The sequence below is a fragment of the Falco cherrug genome, chromosome 8 (genome assembly GCF_023634085.1).
Source record: "Falco cherrug isolate bFalChe1 chromosome 8, bFalChe1.pri, whole genome shotgun sequence".
Lineage (NCBI taxonomy): Eukaryota > Metazoa > Chordata > Aves > Falconiformes > Falconidae > Falco > Falco cherrug.
The window spans coordinates 1,391,297-1,406,445 of NC_073704.1; the positions used below are offsets into that span (position 1 = coordinate 1,391,297).

The 15,149-nt window shown below is 50.5% G+C and overlaps 1 protein-coding gene across 4 annotated transcripts in view; it reads right to left on the bottom strand.

Moving 5' to 3' along the window:
- PLCL1 (phospholipase C like 1 (inactive)) overlaps positions 1 to 15,149 on the bottom strand; it is a 228,928-nt gene that overhangs the window by 13,726 nt on the left and 200,053 nt on the right. For 3 of the 4 annotated variants that reach the window (XM_055718757.1, XM_055718759.1, XM_005440478.4), the window contains exon 6: positions 9,593 to 11,330. The exons of the other annotated variant lie outside the window; for it this stretch is intronic. In XM_055718757.1, the coding sequence (XP_055574732.1) occupies positions 11,148 to 11,330 (183 nt within the window). In that variant the 3' untranslated portion in view covers positions 9,593 to 11,147. Of the gene's footprint in view, positions 1 to 9,592; positions 11,331 to 15,149 lie in introns of those variants that run through there. 4 annotated transcript variants of the gene reach the window in all.

Genomic DNA, 15,149 nt, shown 5'->3' on the forward strand with positions numbered 1-15,149 from the left:
TGCTAATCTTATGCCTGCTTAAACTCTGCTTTCAAAAATATCTGTGCAATCACTTACAAAACAACCTAAAGGCAGACCAATGCCATTAATTACCTTTATCCCTCAGCATATCTCTCTCATCTGCCTCAAAAGAAAAGCTTAACCTCCCAGTTAAAAGTTTTCCTTGGACTTAGAGGTTCATGGAGGACAGGGAGCTGTGGGCTGCGTGGGGAAGGCAAGGTCTGCATTGCATTCCCGGGGAGAAGTTTGGCTCCTGCTCTGCCACAGACCTTGGGTCCCCATTAGCCGATCCCCTGCGCTTTCTGTCTCCACGTCCCTCACGCATCCAGTGAGGGCACGCCACCTTGGCAGACGGATGCAGGAAGCAGAAATACTGCATAGCGCAATAGCATTAAAATAATGACAGTCCCAGCCATGGGAGTCCGGAAGACTCATGGGAGCCCTTCCAGGAAAAGAGGACAAACCTCTCCATTCCTTGAATAGGTGTCACAAAAAAATGGTGATTTCTTCACCTGTTTCCCTGCCACCTGGCACAAACCAACCACTCGGCAGGGACCTCACAGGAATGAGGTGCCTTCTCCAAGAGGAAGACACTCACTTGCTAAAATACAGCATGAGACCAGAGGCTGCACGCCTTCCTCCCTGCCACCCTGTGTCCTTGCAGCCCTCCCGCGCCTGTGCCCCATCCCGCAGTGCCGAGCAGGGCACGCGTCAGGCCCCACTTGCCCGCTCGCCCACGCACAAGGGCTGACCCTCTGCCACGGCAGGAGGCAGAAGCGCAGCTGTGCTTCGCACCGAGTCTCTCTGGCAGACATAACCACACAGGCAACAGTACTAAATCCCTGCCTGACGTCTCAGCCACCCTGGATGCCGTTAGAGGCAATTTTCTGTCCAGCTGCCCGTTTTAATGGGATGTGCAGTTAAACAGATTCATCCTTTCAGCTTTGCTCTGCAGAGCCTTCACTCTCCAGCCACTGCTGCTCCCATCCCAGGGAATGACACAGTGCTCTCCGTGTCTCTCTCTTGCAGGCAGGCACATTGCTCAGAGAAGTAGCTCTTGCCAAGTATACAACCTAGAAAGCCACCTGCTCCACTTTTGTTCTTTGAACTCCCTGCAATCAATTTGGCTTTCCCAGGAGAAGGTGCAACTGTTTTCAGTGCAGGAGGAAACAGAGGATTCACGATGTGCTATAAAAGCACAGCCAGTCCCAGGGAAAAGGTTCATTTGCCTCACTGAGGGGGCTGAAACCGTTTATGTGGGAGCAGCAGACACACCCTAGGATCCCTGATGCTGACCTTCCAAACTTCATGACACTGTCCTTGGGCCTGCTTCAGTCTCCTGAAGATTATCTTCATGTTCCCATCAGGCCAGGTTGCAATGTTAGTACCATACAAAAGAAGATGTGGCACATTACCTTCCTGATAGGTCTCCGTTTCCTCCCTGTGGCTTTGCTCCTGCCAGAAATGCCGCTCTGCTCGGGACTGCGGTGTCTGGCATTTGCTACAGGGAACTCTCGGCTGCCCACCCCACGGCAGGGCCACAGTCCACCTCAGGCCACAATGCACAAGGCAGCGAGCACACAGTCCGTGGAGCTGAGAGCCACCCTTTCTCCTTGTTTTGCAGATGTGAGGGTTCAAACCGTTTAGTACCACAAAACCGCTCTTGGTGAACAACAGCAGCATCTGCCCCGATGCCTTTACAGGGTAACCTGGATCCCCACAACCCCACCACCATCTTTATTGGGCTCTCTTGGCCAAAGTATGAAATGACTGAAGAGATATATCACTTGGCCTTGTACAAGTGCGCACCTTGTGACGAGCTGTATTTTATGCAGATAAGGGCTTTGTTTCTCTCCAAGGGTTTCTACTACAAATACTTTTAAGGTATGGCATGAAGGAGGCACTGTTAGGATAAACCTGATCCTCTCCTAAAGGATACAGTTAAAACAGGTGGGACAAACCACGACCCAAAAATACCTGATTCAGCACTGATAGTAAGGTTTAGCTGCCCAGGAAAACCTCCCTGGCACAGGATGGCTGGCAGCCCCATGCACAGGGCTGCTGCCACAGGCAGTGACCGCCACCGCTGACCCCAGGAGCCCACCCCAGTCTCCCCGTTGGGCTGAGATGCTGCAATTGTGCGGCTTCTCTCAGCAGGAGCCCCTTGGCCCTGGCCTGGGGAGCTCCCAGGGGCGGGAGGGTACTGCGCAGGGATCACCAAGCCTCTTGCAGCACCGAGCCTTTCCAGGATATGGCTCAGCGTACCTTCTGCGTCCTGCGTAACTTCTAGGAAAAGCCAGGTCTTACAGCTTCCTGCTTCTTTGGGTACCAGGGGCACATAGGCTGTTTTTTCTTGCTGGATAGCTGGGATCCATAGGCCCCAGCACGCAAGGCTATCCAATAAAAATTCCTCACCAGGCCTAGGGATGTTTCCCATGTACATCATTACTAAATAGTATTTAGTCAGTTTTCACATCCCATTCATATAAATAATTGGAAAAATCAAAACTGGTGCCATTCTATCTTCATTAATGCTGTCGTCGTCTGACTCTACCTCAGAGACTTTCAGCTGTCCTTAATTTGATGCCTGGTAGAAACATTTTTCCTGTGGACATTCGTGTTCATTTGATGTTAATTATGACCTTTAAGCAGTAACAAAAAAAAAAATAATCCCCTGGCAACAGCCTCTATGCACAAAGAGAGTACGTCAGACCACAGTGTCAGTTTTCACATAACATCTCTCCTCAAGACCTGGGAGAGACAATTCTAACTGAATCACAGATACAGGTTTATTGCAATCACCTTGCTAGGAAATATCAAGTTAGAATCAATTAAAAAAAATAATTGTATTCTATCAACTGACACACCCCAGCACAAGCAGAAGTGCTTCGTAGTATCGTTCAATGGCATTAATTCTCAGTACTCATTGTAGGTCTTCTAACACATCCCATGATAGGAGAACATTGCCGAAATAAAAAGTCGCAATGTGTTTAAAGCGCCCAGTGGCAGGGGCCAAGCAGGCCATGACGAGCAATGCAAGTATCAAAAGACAAACAATCTAGGCGCAAGTCCATGTGTGGTTTTCTGTATCTCAGCAAAGAGGTCAGCTGTGCCAACAGCCGTGTCTTGCTCACCGACAAATAGCTCGAGGTAACACCTCCGTCCCAGCACGCTGGCTGGCAGACGGAGCAGTGCCGGCGAGACGCAAAGGCTGCTCCCGGAGGGCTCTCCCCAGTCAGCCCTGCCAGGCTGCCCCAGGGGCTGAGCTCTGCAGACAGCCTCCACCCAGGGAAAAGCTTTCCTTTGCAAAATGGTTGATATGGCACAGGACTGAAACACCAGAGAGGAGCAGGCCACGGCAACGCTGGAAGTTTTCACGACTCCTGACCCACAGGTACACCTGGGTTTGCTGATCCCCCCAGCCTGCTGGATTGCAGGCGGTTACTCGCACACATCCTGCCTCCACTCAGACCCTAAACAGCACAGCAGAAACATGGGATCAGCTCCCGCTTGCCTTGCAGCAAGTCCTAGCCAACCTCAAACACAGTTTGCAAACCTGAGCCAATCTCATGGAGCTGGTGTTTTGGGTTTACTCAGATGACAGCTCTTCAGCTCTGCGCTCACTCACTTCCAAAACGTTTTGGCTGATCTGACAAGGGGCTATCCAACCACCTCATCCGCTGCCCATTGCCGTATACCTCTATAAACTGTTTTCTTTGCCAGCGCATCAAATACCTCAGAATAATTCTGTTTCCAAAGCACAGTCTAATGGCAGTCCTGAGGCTGGGACAGGCCTCAGCAGAAATCAATGGACCAGTCTGTGTGGGCGCCCAGCTACTTACAGACAAGATCCTGGTGAAATGTAGTCACAGCATTAGCACGCGAAGTTACAGTTTGGCTCTGGTGGGAGCCGAGCCCACTCATGCTGCAGTTGGTCTGAGCCTCCTAAAACCGGCACTGCCAGGTGGTCTCTGAGTGAGCAGCCCCACAGCAGCTGCCGCCGGCCAGGGGCAGCCCCACACATCCCAGAGACGGCTCCCTGTGGCCTTGGGCCAGGTGCCCACCAGTCCTGCACAAATTATTTCCTTCTTACTGCTCGGACTGCGTAAAACCTAGAGACAACGGAGGAACACAAAGGAAAGGAGTGAATCAGACGTCTGCTGGTGCCGAGGGGGAGCCGGTGACGCAGCTCAGCCGTAGCCGTGCTGCCCTGGCTTCGGGAACACCTTGCGCAGGAAGGCTGCTGCAAACCAGCAAAGCAGGGCTGAGCTGCGGCCCCTGAATCCCAAAGGCAAAGGTAGGAAGGACAGTACATCACCAGCAAGCAATGGACTTGCCAGTATCAGTACGTTCTTCAGTACTTTGTTTCAGCCTCTCTGGCACAGTCTATTTCTTAATTTTTCATTTTGGGAGACCCCAGCAGCAACCAATACTTTGGTCTATTTGCTTTGCACAGGAGGGAGCCGCAGCACCACTCGCCCTCTCCCCTGCACATGGCACACATGCTGCAATTGCAAAGCTGCAAAACCCCTGCCGTGCTTTGCTGCCAGTACTCTTTTCCATCCATCAGCATCACAAATAATCATAGCAGCTCCTGCTGTCTGAATCATAATTTGTATCTCCTTTCTAATTGTATTATGTGCAGCTGGTCCACCAGACCCTATCTGAGGAAGCATACAAGTAATTTATCTGTATTCCTCTGTTCTCCCCATACGTGTTTCCAGACAAGTCAGATTAATACTGGTCTTTGCATACTTCTAATCTCATCTCCATCTTGTATACCTAGCGTCTTATTTAGCTGCATTTTCAGCTGCCATCCGAAATTAATGCTTCATCTGCCATATTCAATCTCTTCCCGTATTCTAAACTCTTGATTAAATATACCTCAGAGACTGAGGATGAACTATAGGCATTCAGTCAGGTTGACTTTGAGGACTAATACTTTTGGGTCAAAAAAGTCTATCGGTTTTGTCTTAAAAAGACCCACAACCTGATACATTACAGCAAGCAGCGATATCTACGATGCTCTTGGTGGCACATATATCACTGAAGCAAAGCAATTTTGTGATTTTGCATGCCAAAGTCAAATGAGGTAATTTAATGAGATGTCACTTAAACTGATTGACACCTGCAGCCAGAAACCAGGCTGAACAGTGCTCCTACCCACCTGGCCACAGCGACGAGCTGCTCACCCCGCGCCATCAGCACTGCAGCCCCCACCACCGTGAACCTGCCCAGCTCCAGGAGGACTCTGCTGGTGGGAATGCTGCTGGGTCGCGGGGCCACGGCCATAGACTCTCCCATCCACTGAGGGTTTCTCCCACAGCCACCCCGTTACCACACTAATCATGGGTCAAGGATAAGGCCAATCGCCACCGTGCCCCCAGCTCTCATGGAGGTCTGTGCAAACTTCTGCTGGTGGAAACCAACCCCACCGGTCACCAAGCGCTCCCTGCCCAAACAGCCCTTCACTGCCACTGCAGGGAGGCTGACGGCTTCTGCTGGGGGCTCTTGGGCAGCACTCACTCACACAGGCCCCCCCCCCAACCCAGTATGCCTCCCCACATGTGACATGTTGAAAGGCCACCTCTGCTCCATGCTGATTTACTTTTGGCCTCAAGTATCACTTTTGCTTCCCAACCCTACAATACTCATATCTTAATAAATTAATGAGTCCCTGCTGTGCAGTTAAACAGGAAAAATACTTCTAACACCACCAATAACTCAAACTTGCCTTTGGAATCATTCATTTTTCTTCCAGTTTCCAGAGCAGGGTGGTGTGGACTGTGGACAGCAAACAGCTGTCAAATGTAACACTGCATTCTGCTCATGCGCTGTCTGCTGAGATGTTGATTTCTGCGCTTTTTCTTGAAATTACTCCATGAGTATTTTCTGCAAAAGCAATTTATTCATAAACTGTTTCAAACAATCAGAGCAGAAAACCCGCATTTAAAACATGACCCACTTGATCAGGGACATGTTCACACAGTACTCTGTTGCAGACAAACAGCTGGTGGGACGGCACTTGCATCACATTTCTGGCCCGGTCGTTCACATTTTGATTACTGAACTCACATATTCCTCAACATTACCTTAAAAAGGAAACATATTTTTAGGCACCTGCTGTGGAAAGTGAATGCAAGACTGCTCAGCCCGAGTCTGTGCACAGGCAACCCGAAAGGACCATGCCTGAAGAGTCTCGAACAGCAGTCATGCTTCAGACCGGGAAACGCTCCCTGGCCGTCCTCACCAGTGCCCGGGGAAACATGCCACCTCGGGTGCGGCGTGGCAATTTGTAGACAATTTTACAGGTACCATATTATGGGAACCTTTGGATTTTCACGCCTGCCCAGGGAGGTGAGAGGGGCTGCCAAGGGAGGGCATTCGGGTGCTGGTGGTCGCTCTGTTCCCAAGCACACGTTCACTGCGCCCAGACGCTTTCAGCCTTCACAGTCACCTTCCTCCTGCTAAGCACCGCACTTTACAAGAAAAGCTCAGATTTATTGAACACGTACATCGTCATCTACTGCTCCTGCAACATGATCCGGGGCCCACCACACCCAGCCCCACAGCAAGCGGTGGCAGCAAGAAGAGATTGCTCCTGTGACCCCCTCACCTTCTTTCCTGAAGCTTCCCCTGTGTGAGGCTGCTATTGCTATAGCAGGGGGACAGAGGCCAAGGAGGCTACGACCTGATGTTTTAGTCTGAACAGACAGGGGAGATGGATTGTTATACAGGAAAGCTGTTTCTTGTGCATGCCATTAGCTGATAACAATGTACTTTGGGAGGTGAATCTCAGGAGGAGGAACATGGAAAACTCTCACCTTGTTTGCACTGGGAAGCTGCATTATCCCTTTAAAAATGGGGAATAAAAGGCATGAAAAATTATACAGAAAGCAGCAGAACAGCATAGTGCTTGAACTCGTGCTGGGCTCAGGAAAGGGAGGGGGAAGGGGTCGCTCCTGCCAGTCGTACCAGCACATGAAATTTGGTAAAAACTATTCCTGCTGATTTAAGATTAACCAGGTCTGTGAACAGCCGGACTAATTCAGCTTCTCCCCATGCCTCACGACTGGATTCCTTCATGTACATAAGAAGCAAAATTCAAGTGAAACCTCTGCATCCAGCTTTCTCCCTGGCCCCAGAGCCCCACACACAGCTAGGGGTCACGCTGCAGCCTCCTGCCCCAGGGCAGCCGCTGCTGGGGTCTCTCTGAGCCACCTGCCCTGTCCTTGCTTGGGAAACGTGCAGGAACTCGACACCTCTGCGGTGGCTGCCCCTCTGCCACACTTGGCTGAAGGTGCAGCTTGGTAGGGGCCAGACACACAAGCAGGTGGCCAAGGGACCCCTGGGCACTGGAGGCACCGGTGCCCTCAGGAGAGGGCAGCAGGTCGCGGCTCAGCGCTCCTTGCACACACTGGCTCACCTGCACTCACTGGCGGCAGGGCTCGGCAGGCACTGGTGTTACTGGACAGCCCAAACACCGTGCCTGGGTGTTCTCCCAGAGCACCAGCACGCTCAGAGGGGTTTCCAAAACGCGTAACCTAATCTGGCCATGGGAAGTAAAACAAAATCGTATAATCACTTAGGTTGGAAAAGACCTTGGAGATCATAAGTCTAACCATCAACCAGCGCTGCCCAGCCCACCACTCGGCCATGTCCCCAAGCACCGCATTTATGTGTTTTTTAAATACCTCTAAGGATGGTGACTCCACGTCCCTGGGCAGCCTGTTCCAGTGCTGGACAACTGTCTCAGTGAAGAAATTTTCCCTAACATCCAACCTAAACCTCCCCTGGTGCAACCTGAAGCTCTTTCCTCTTGTCCTGTCGCTTGTTACCTGGGAGAAGAGACCGACACACACCCACCCCCCCCCCGCAGCCCCCGTCAGGCAGCTGTAGAGAGCGAGAAGGTCCCCCCTGAGCTTCCTCCTCTCCAGGCTGAACCCCCCAGCTCCCTCAGGCGCTCCTCACAGGATTTGTGCTCCAGCCCCCCCAGTGGCTTGGCTGCCCGTCTCTGGACACGTTCCAGCCTCTCAACATCCCTCTTGCAGTGAGGGGCCCGAAACTGAACCCAGGATTTGAGGTGCAGCCTCACCAGTGCCGAGTACAGGGGGACAATCACTTATCATCATCAGTCTTATCTATAGATAAGAGAGCGATACAGGGACAATGAATGCTGTGAAGATGCAGGACACTGGCAGAGCCGGAATGAGAACCCAGGCAGATTCACTCCTGTACTCCTGGCAGCCACCACCACACGCCAGTCCCCAAGAGCTTCTCTGATTTCCAGTTGTTAAAACACACTGTAAACAACTGCAAATACCCGTGACACTTTCCAGACATCACTTCCCCAGAAGCGATACAGATAATATCCACCCATTCAGGTGCAACATCAGGCAAATCGTACCAGCACGGGGCCCACAGAAGGTTCCTGTGCCGCTGCAAGAAGCCAGGCACACCACGGGACACTTCCCCGAAGGCCGGGCCGTCAGCCCCCCCTGTGTTGCTGCTGTTGATGCTACGTAAGTTTTTTCCATGTGTTCTCCTTCAAGGCTAAGTTTTTATCACACCAATTGCCGCTTTAACATGCGCTTCCACTCCCAGTGACTTCAAAGGGGCATGGAGGAAGGTGAGACGAGCTTTTGCTGCCAGCCCTCCCCGTGCCCGAGGGAAGGTGGAGCTGCTCCTTCAGCCGCGGGGCACCAGTGCCAGGAGTGGCCCTGGCTGCTCCAGGCAATCCGGAGTGCCCGAGGTTTTCTGCTCCCTGTATTTTGGCACAGAAAGCCACGCAGCACGACCCTGGCCCAGGTAAACATGGCATGAAAGGTGTGTGCGTGCATGCTGTGGGATTTCTGTCCGGCCACGATCTTCTGGGTCTGCAAATAGCTACAGCGCGAGAGCTATGTGGTACCCCCTTCCATGTGAGCACAGAAAGCGAGCCCTTCGCCATGCAACTTTATGTTCACTTGTTTACAACACCGGGGAAGGAAGGAGGACTAGAAGGTGTTTTGCCAGCGGTTCCTGTACAGACATTAGGGTAGCCTTTTAAATGGAGAAAATCAAGCTGTTTCTAGTTTAAATGAAGCAAGAGATAAAGCATTCACCCTTCCTGAAGTACCTCCCCCTTCCAAGAAAGGTGCTTTCTGAAGGCTGGTCCTTCACAACCGGTGCTGCTAGCTGAACCGCTTCCATCCTCCCTGACTGTACATACTGAAGGCCAAGTGCTGTTTTTCCTATAAACACAAGCCGTGATGCAACCAGGAAGGTAACCCAGGAGGGCAAAAGGTGAACATGCACATTAGACGATTGATCTGGGCTTCATGCCTTGCCTGAAACCCCAAACCCACCCCTCTCCAGACCTTAGCTGAATACACACTCGTAATCTAATGGAGAGATTAAGGACTTAGGGCTGGATCTTAACCAGTATGGCAAGTTTTATGGAAATAGTATTTAAAGCACCTGAGTCATAACCTTTACAATAATACACTTCTTTCCGAGCAGAACCTTCTCTCAAGCAACTTACCCACTCTAACCCACCTGTACCCAGGTCTCACCGGTTACCTTCTGTGTTAAATCACTTTAAAAACATGGGTCAAAGTTGTTTCATAGCTTTACTCTCTCAGTAATGTGCAACATGAACATAATAGTGTTATTAAGAAGTCAAAAATAACTTAACACAATAGCTATATAAGATTCTCCAATGGTCAAACTTTCAGCAATTACCTTTTGTTAAGTTCAGAAAATTAGCATATTTGTTAATCAAATTAATTTAAAAAGTAGCTTTTCAAAATAAAAGCAATGCTTTAAATAAATATAGTCTTTTTTATAACCATAAAACACTTAGTCCTGTTAAAGGTAACACAAATACTACACTCAAGCACAGTACTTAAACGATTGAAATGTTGTGAGCATACATGAGCTGGACACTGGGAGGGACGAGGATGCGTTGCTTTGTGACATTCTCCGTCTCCTTCCTACAGCGGCATGAAGAGGCATCCAATTCTCAGAACTGCCCTGAACATACGACACATGTCAGGGTATTTGTAACTGCTGCACAAAAATGCTGGCACCCTGGTTTTCCCCCAAGCTGTGTCTCTACCCTACATGTGCAGCAGTTCCACTGCCTTGCTTCAAATTTCTAGCAGAGCATGATTCTTAACCACAGCGACGTCAAGGTCAGATCCTGCTTGCCTCATCCTACTGACTTCAACACGCAGGCAGAAGGCGGCAAGGCAGTTTGGCCTCTCACACCTCTCGCGCTAGAGCTCACAGCTTGTGAAATCCGTAACACCTGCCTCCCAATAATGCACCACTGAGCAATCCAGAGCAGCCTGAAGCTCACCTTCGGGGTTCACGAAGGATATTCACAGCTCTCCTCGTAACTACGGGGCTGACTAGCTATGCTGGTCACTAGACGGGTTAATGCCTACCAGCAAAGGCTGCTGCTGTCCTGCGGATCTACAAGGGGGCAATGATTTACTGGAATGAAATAAATGAGCCAGTTTTCCTGTTAGTACGTGCTATATGGGTGTACCCTGAAGAGCGGTTTGCTAAAATTCAGTGAAATACACACCTCGGATCTAATCATGATCTATCCAGCAACGCTGACCATTAAATATCTCGTTTACGTGGTTTGAATTGTTTGTTAAGAATCACGTTCAGGGTCTGCGTGAACCACTGGTTTTGCCCTCGCAGAAACAGCTGTTGGTGGCATTTATTGTTGTGTTTTGTTTAAACAGTGTAACAGTAATGCAACCTATAAGTTAAATGATAAAAGCTGGAAAGCAAAATAAAGCACAAAACTGATACAAGTACTCTATTTGTTCTGATCTTCAGAATGAACAGGCCTACTCAAAGATGACAAAGGAATAAATTAGCAAACGGCTAATGTAATGCATGAAAGGGCATCTACGGGATTTGCATGTGTGCGCACACACGCACTTGCGTACAGACAGCTTGGCTTCATTAGAAATTTCACTACCAGAGTTTAACTTAGATAAATTAACTGCATTAAAATACTGACATTGTGAGGATTTTAATACTATCAACACCCTGTAGAGGGCATTCCTGTGTGAATTTTTAAATGCTTTAAAAAAATAGTTTAGAGTTATTGAAATCTGTGACAAATGCGACAGCTCTGCCTCCCCTCACAGCCTCCCGTTCTCATCTCCGGTATCCTTCTCCTGTATCGCCTCCAGGCACCGTTTTGACTTGGCGTCTGCATGTCCGCTTCCAGTTTTGCTCAGTCCGCATGACAGGCACGCCAGTTGGATCTGCTTCATGTTCTCCAGGGCTTCGTTCTTGGCGTTCTTCAGGAGATCTCCTTGGCCCTGAGGATGTACAGACACACATGCAGGAGAGAGTCAGGGGTCGCACACATCGCTCGGGACAAGAGCGGCAATGCTGCTCTCGTGCCTCTGCCACACTGTTCAGCGCTGTGGGACAGCTCTCAGGTCCTGCCTCAAATCCCCTCTGCCCCCCACGGACGCCAGCCCCCGGGGCAGGGGCTGAAGCCCCTCCGGCAGCCTGGCACCCAGCCCGGTGAGGAAGGCAGCAGCCAGCACAGCGGGCAGGGTGAGCAGGCCAGGCACCCACCTGCCCCCACTTTGGGTCCCCCCCGGGAGGTGATTCGGGCCTGGCTTTACGGAGCCCGCAGGGGGAAGGCGTCCCCTCCCCCACAGCCAGCAGCAAGGATCTGCCAGGGACAGGGCAGTGATGGCACGTGGTACCCCTCTCCCCGTGCCACTGCTCTGTCCTCGCGCCCTGGCGTCAGATCCCACACGGTGACGGCTGCGTGTCCCCGGTGAGCTGCCAGACCCCCGCTACCCAGCCCTCCTTGCACTCGGGTTTGCTACCCGGCCTCGGGCTCTCCTTCAGCGCGGGCGGGCCGAGCTGCATGTCTTCATGAAACAACAGCTGAACCATTCCTTTGGGACCTTTGAGCAGATGAATGGGGATGAGAGAGTTCCTGAGCAAAGGCCTGCTTCCGCAGCTTCTCAAAGCACGTAAAGGTGTCGTGACTAACAGGGGGTCAGCCCCATTTGTCACTACCAGGAGAAACGTGTTACAGGAAATTTGTATTGTGGAGCTGGTGTTCAGAAATGCCAAGATGGATATTTATGCAATATTGATATCTCGAGTGCTGTGAAGTGACAAGATTTTGGTCCTAGCAAATACAAATAAATAAAAGCCAGGAGATGCATCTGGTTATTACATTTCAGTATCCCTAAGAACTTGAGCTGTTCACCCCACACCACCCAAAGCACAGCCTGAAGTACACCACCCGCTGCAGCTGGTTATACACGCATTCAGAAGGAATACCTCCACTGAGTGAAACGTCACACGCGCATCCCTGCAACCCAGCCTGATCTCCTGCGAACCACAGATGCTCCGCGGGCTCTCGGAGGAAACAACAGATATTACAGCAGGACCTGTGGCACACTGGGGGGGTGACTGATCACCAACCCCCCTTCGGTTTTCCAAACAAACCAGATGTGTTGGATGAGTTGCAGCACACCACCTTCCAGCTGTGGGAGCATCTCTCTGCTCTCCCTTTCCCCAGAGCTAAGAGGAAGGGTTTATCTCACACCGATGAGTGCAGCTCCCTTTTCACCAGTGCCTGGCACTGGGCTTGCACCACCTCAGCCCCTGTAAACAACGTTCACAACCCAAGAAACAATGGTGGCTTGCAAGTCCCGCTGCCCTGGTAAACACCACGTGGGAAACCACGTCAGCCAGGGCCAGCGGCCCGCACCCGAGAACGGGATTGCCTCATCTCCTGGTGGCATGAGTTTGTCCCTGCTGAACAATGCAAATCACCACCCAGACGCTGGGAACCCAACTCAATGCGAGAATTAACAAAAACCACTGGGACCACGCGAGTGGCTCTGTACTGTTTGGTAGGAAGCTCTTTTGAAGAGATCGGTATCTCGGCAGCATGACAGTTATGGGAATACAGAGACAAATAACTTGGGATCCAGTGAGCAGACATGGCTTGAAAAAACAAAACAAGAATAATTTACATAGCACATATTTCACATAGCTGTGATCTTGCTTTCAGGACAAAGGTTGAGCTTATGGTTAAAGGCAGCAGGCAGGACTCCAAGAGCCCCGTAGCTGCCCTGAGCACCCGGCACGCCCCGGTCTCCCTCCCTGTCTGCAAGTGGCACAGGAACCGTGTTGGTGCTGCAGTGACAAGGACACCCACTGCAGCGTAAGCAAAGAGATCCAACAGCAGTATCGTTAACGACATGGCAATGGTATAAAAAGGGGTGGTAGGCTCCTCAGTATACAGGAGCAGTTTTAAATAGTTTGGTTTTAGGGTGAAATAGACCTGGCTGCAGCAGGGCTGCTGCTTTTTCTTGTCACGGACCCAGCACTGAAGACACCAAAGGCTGCACCAACGAGCAGACAAAATTGGTGTGATGATGCTTTGCGGCCTTAGACTTCTCTAAGTCAAAACCTGGTGCTACGTATTGATGTGCAAGAACAGAAAACCCCTCTTAGCACAAGGAGCGGCTCCAAGTAACCATTCCTGCAGCACCAAGACCAGCTAAGCCCAAAACCTGGGAGAGCCAGTGCAACAGAGGTAAAGTGAGGATGATGAAGGCCCGCTGCCCCGAAGCGCCCGCTGCCCCTCGGCTGGGGTGCCTGCAGGAAGGCTGCTAGAAGCCAGCCCCCTGCTGCGGCACGGCTGGCGTGTCCCCGCGGCGGGAGCGCTTGCCCACACCGTGCACGGAGGAGTGCCCGTCATGCAGCAGCACAAGGTGGTACAGCTCGTTAAGCTGGCACAAAAAGAGCTTCAGCTGAATCCGCGTCGCCACCTTCACATCTCTTCCTCCTCAGGGTGAGGGCAAAGCATGGAAATCTTCTCCCGAGGGTGGCCCACCAGCTGTGTCTTCGCCGAGGGACTCTAAGACGCTCCTTTAAGGGAGCTGCCTGGGATGTGGTACACCCCCGCCTGGAGGATGACAGCCCAAGTCCGCCCTGCCAAGACTCGTCTCAAGTCCGCGGAAGCCAAGGGACTTCACACCCCGCGTGAGGGTGCCGAGCCACCCGCTCCCCCTTATGCATATTCTGATTTCACATTTCAGTATCCAGGCAATTCAGATTACAGATTTCGTCTGAGGCAATGCACAACATGTCTTCGGGTTCCAGGAAGAGAAACATTCCTCCTCAGCATACTTCAAATACTTTATGAAGGCATTCTTATTTTACAGTGATCTAAAACCAGAAATGGACTTATCAAAATACTGCAATTCCATTCATGTACAGGCCAACTGATTTATGTCTTAAGTCTCCTTGTATTTTTTATTTCTAAACAGCTGGTTCATTTGAACATGCTGAAGGAGCAAAAATGATTTTGAATCATCTGTCACAAGAAAATTAATGAGAAACCAGCCCCCTCTGACAGAGCTGTCATAATTCTAGAGGCACCGTAAAAAAAATAAAAAAAATAAATCTGTGGGCATGCTCTGTTTGAAAAGCCATCTGTTTGCTTTGAAAAACTGGCTGTGAGCATAATCCACTTAAGAAAAATGTCAGCAAAATTGTGTCAACACCTTAATGAACTAAATACTGGATAGAAGCTGGAGAAAACTTTAGAATTATGATTGCATTGAAACACCCTTCATAAATCAGTCATTGTGATCACCTCTGCGCACGGCCCAGCCCCCTCTGCCCTTACAAACAAAGCATCCCTCTTCCAGACAGAGAGATCACGACGGTCCGCTTCAGCATCTATCCATCTATCTCCCTTCTGCTATTGATATTATCAGCCTTCCTGAAAATAAACGCTTGTGAGAAAGGTTAAACTCAGCGCTTGGCAGGACACTAAATTAAGCCAGAAGAGATTAATTGAGTGTTCTACTTGAAAAACCGATCAAGGGGCCTGCTTTTATTTAGAGCTAGGGAACATTACATGTCAGGTTTCATACACCTAACCACAACTAACTGCGGAGCCTCAGCACAAATTAACATTACAGAACGAATAATGCAGATTGTCAAGCAACTGTAAGATTATAAGCCTTTACCTTGACAGGTTAATAATACTTAGAAAATGGGGATAATCTGACATGGCTTTAAATATTGCTCCGTTTCAGCGACAATGCATGAAAGGCTTCAAAGAGCCCAAGTTGTTCTAGACAGAC